At 38.6% G+C, this 3606-nt stretch overlaps 1 protein-coding gene across 1 annotated transcript in view; it reads left to right on the top strand.

The window, feature by feature from the left end:
- Positions 1-3606, top strand: part of UGDH (UDP-glucose 6-dehydrogenase) — a 40570-nt gene that overhangs the window by 5765 nt on the left and 31199 nt on the right. The window contains exon 2 of the mRNA XM_023519628.1: positions 919-1087. Within this exon, the coding sequence (XP_023375396.1) occupies positions 926-1087 (162 nt within the window). The 5' untranslated portion in view covers positions 919-925. The remainder of the gene's footprint in view (positions 1-918; positions 1088-3606) is intronic.

The raw sequence follows: 3606 nt of genomic DNA, 5'->3' as shown, positions 1-3606 counted from the left end.
TTGCCTCAGCCTCCCAAGTAGCTGGGACTACAGGCACCTGTCACAATGCCCAGCTAGTTTTTAGAGATGGGGTCTTGCTCTTGATCAAGTTGTTCTGGAACTCCAGACCTCAGGCAATCTACCTTCCTTGGCCTCCCAGAGTGCTAAAATTATAGGTGTGAGCCACTGTGCCCGGCCTACAGAACTAATCTTAATTTACATCATCTTAGTCTATTGTAAACTCACCTTTGTACACTAGCATTCATTTAAGCAATAATTACACAAGAATATTCACCCTGGAACTTTCGCTCAACAAAGTTGTCCTAGTATATTAGAGGACAAAGTTAAGGATTTATTTTTCTTCTTGACTTTCTAAATATTAAGCCATTATAATCTTTGTATCTCCTTTCTGGTAATAAATTTTTTTTTTTTTTTTTTGGCCAGGGCTGGGTTTGAACCTGCCACCCTTGGCATATGGGGCCGGCGCCCTACTCCTTGAGCCACAGACGCCACCCTGGTAATAAAATTTTTTACATATATTTCATGTAGTCTGAGAACAGACTAGGTCATTCAGTTAGATTGTTATCCAGGACTCGACACCTGTAGCTCAAGCAGCTAAAGCGCCAGCCACATACATCAGAGCCCGGGCCTGCCAAACAATGACAACTACAACCAAAAAATAGCTGGGCGTTGTGGCGGGCGCCTGTAGTCCTCGCTACTTGGGAGGCTGAGGCAAGAGTATTGAGGTTGCTGTGAGCTGTGATACCATGGCACTCTACCCAGGGCAACAGCTTGAGGCTCTGGTCTAAAAAAAAAAAAAGAAATGTTATCCAGGCAACTGTTACCTTGAAAGCTTTTATAAAGTGTGATGAATGTACCATGGGATTTCTTTAGATTTTCTGTTTTCAATACTAAAAGGTTTACTGTTTCCCTTTCTAGTACAATCATGTTTGAAATTAAGAAGATCTGCTGCATCGGTGCGGGCTACGTTGGAGGACCCACATGTAGTGTCATTGCTCACATGTGCCCTAAAATCAGGGTGACAGTTGTTGATGTCAACGAGTCAAGAATCAATGCATGGAATTCTTCTACACTTCCTATTTATGAGGTAAACATATTACACAACTCTTTGTTCTTATGTTGTTTTTTTTTCTTACTATATTAAATAATTTATATGCACTGTAAATGAGAAAAAGCTATGATTGCAACTGATAAGAAATAATATGAAAAAATCTGGATATAAAATGTTATGGACATTAAAATTATAATTATGTCAAGTACATCAAGGAATAGTGACCAGAATGAAGTATATCAGGATATTAATAATGGTTGTATTCATATGGTAAGATTATGAGTATTTTTTCTACTCTGTTTTCTAATTTTATCTGTTAGTGTCATTGCTATTTATCATAAAGTTAAAAAGGGGTATTCTGTAAAAACAAAACTTGTTTGTAATATTAATGTAAGTTCAATATGTTTTGGATTTTATTGTACTTAAGTACACTTTAAATAGATAAATGGCATGTTTCTTTTTTTTTTTTGCAGTTTTATGGCTGGGGCTGGGTTTGAACCCGCTACCTCTGGCATATGGGGCTGGCGCCCTACTCACTGGGATTTTATTGTACTTAAGTACACTTTAAATAGATAAATGGCATGTTTCTTTTTTTTTTTTTTGCAGTTTTATGGCTGGGGCTGGGTTTGAACCTACCACTTCCAGCATATGGGGCTGGCGCTCTGCTCCTTGAGCCACAGGCGCCAGCATGTTTCATATTTAGAGTTTAGTACCACAAATTTGTTTAATTGGAATTTTAAAATTTCTGTGAATTTAGAGAAATTATAGTTAGGAAAATATGTTTCTAACTATTTTACTGAGCTATCTGGGTCCCATTTTTCAAATTATTTCACTGTACAATGAGTTCATGATACTATGCTTTTGAAACCCACTTGGAAAGCATTTGAAAATTTGTTTTTGTTTTTTTGTTGTTGTTGTTGAAGTTTGGCCAGGGCTGGGTTCGAACCCGCTACTCTCAGTATATGGGGCCAGCACCCTACCCACTGAGCCACAGGTGCCACCCCATTTGAAAATTTGATGTAGCATTTTCTGTCTCTCATTGAATATTCCTTCTTATTTTCCCAGAAAAGCTTGGTCTTTGATAGGATTGTTGTCAACTATAGTCTTTGGCTGTGTTAGACCTTTAGAAGGAAGGTCTTAATCCAGTTTTATCTATAAGATAAGGCTACCTGGTATTTATGGTCATATGAGATATAGGAATTTATTAAAAGTACCAACAGAGTAACAATCACTCAGTATTACAGATTTATTCATAACTGAATCAGATTTAGCTTCAACCCTCTGTGTAGGTGGCTTTACCCTTTTACCTTCATACTTTGGTTTGTGCTTGACTCTTCTACGAGGTGATCTGCCTATAATACTTCCATGCTAGATTGCTGTGAACTATGACTCTATGCACTCTACCAGGAGCAAGAAAGTGAGACTTTATCTCAAAATAAATAAATACAAAAATAAAATATTTCCATGCTATAGAATTTTGTTACCTTTTACAATAGTGTACATTGCTACTATACATGTATTTGGTTTTGGAAAGTTTTTCTTTCAACATTTTGGAAAGGTAACTTGAAGAGTATTATAATACCAGTATCCTTAGGGGGTGTAAGTCACTTGAAACCCTGTAAGCCATAGTTATATCCAGACAGTCAATAATTAATTCATTTTCTCAGCATTTTAGTCAAGTTTTCAAAATTAAAGAACCCTTGGTACCAACCTTATCAAATGAAAAAAATAAATATAAAAAAAGGATACCCATGAGAATAGTTAAAATAATATTACTGACAATAACAAGTGTTGACAAGGATGTAGAGCAGTTATAATTTTATGCACTGAGCCCCACCCCCAGAGGTCACCCTGGAATGGTGGTCTGCTCCCCGCAGCCACCACTAACTCTGCTGCAAGAAAGGGTCAGGTTGGGGCTGCGGAAGCCCAGACTTACCCAGTTGGAAGCAGGCGGAGCTGGGCTGGGTGAGAGGTATGTAGGAATTACCCTTTATGAGGCAAGTGGAATAATGAACTACTTTGTGAGCACTTCAAGAGGATGACAAAAATGATTATTTTCAGGCCTGGCAAGCAGGGGCTCACATCTATAATCCCAGGACTCTGGGAGGCTGAAGTGAGAGGATCACTTGAGTTTAGGAGTTCCAGACCAGCCTGAGCAAAAGCCAGACCCTCCCTTTACAAAAAATAGAACAGTCAGTTGGGCATTGTCTGAAGTGCTGTAGTCCCAACTATGGCAGAGGGCAGGAGGATCACCTGAATCCCGGGGTTTGAGGTTGCTGGTGAACTAGTTTGATGTCACAGCACTCTAGCTTGGTCAATAGAGTGAGACTCTGTCTCAAGGAAAAAAAAAAGATTATTTTTCTTTACAATTGCTGAGACAACTTGAATGTCTAATTATATAACCAACAGGAAAAAAAGAAAAGAATGTAATTGAGACAGTCACTTAATAGAACTGTTAACAGTATCGGCCGGCCAGGCTTGATAGCTCATGCCTGTAATCCTAGTGCTCTGGGAGGCTGACATGGGCAGATTGCTTAAGCTCACGAGTTCAAAAC

Source organism: Otolemur garnettii, unplaced genomic scaffold (assembly GCF_000181295.1).
Source record: "Otolemur garnettii isolate 467f Iridium unplaced genomic scaffold, OtoGar3 scaffold00181, whole genome shotgun sequence".
Lineage (NCBI taxonomy): Eukaryota > Metazoa > Chordata > Mammalia > Primates > Galagidae > Otolemur > Otolemur garnettii.
This window is presented reverse-complemented; position numbering and strand designations above follow the sequence as displayed.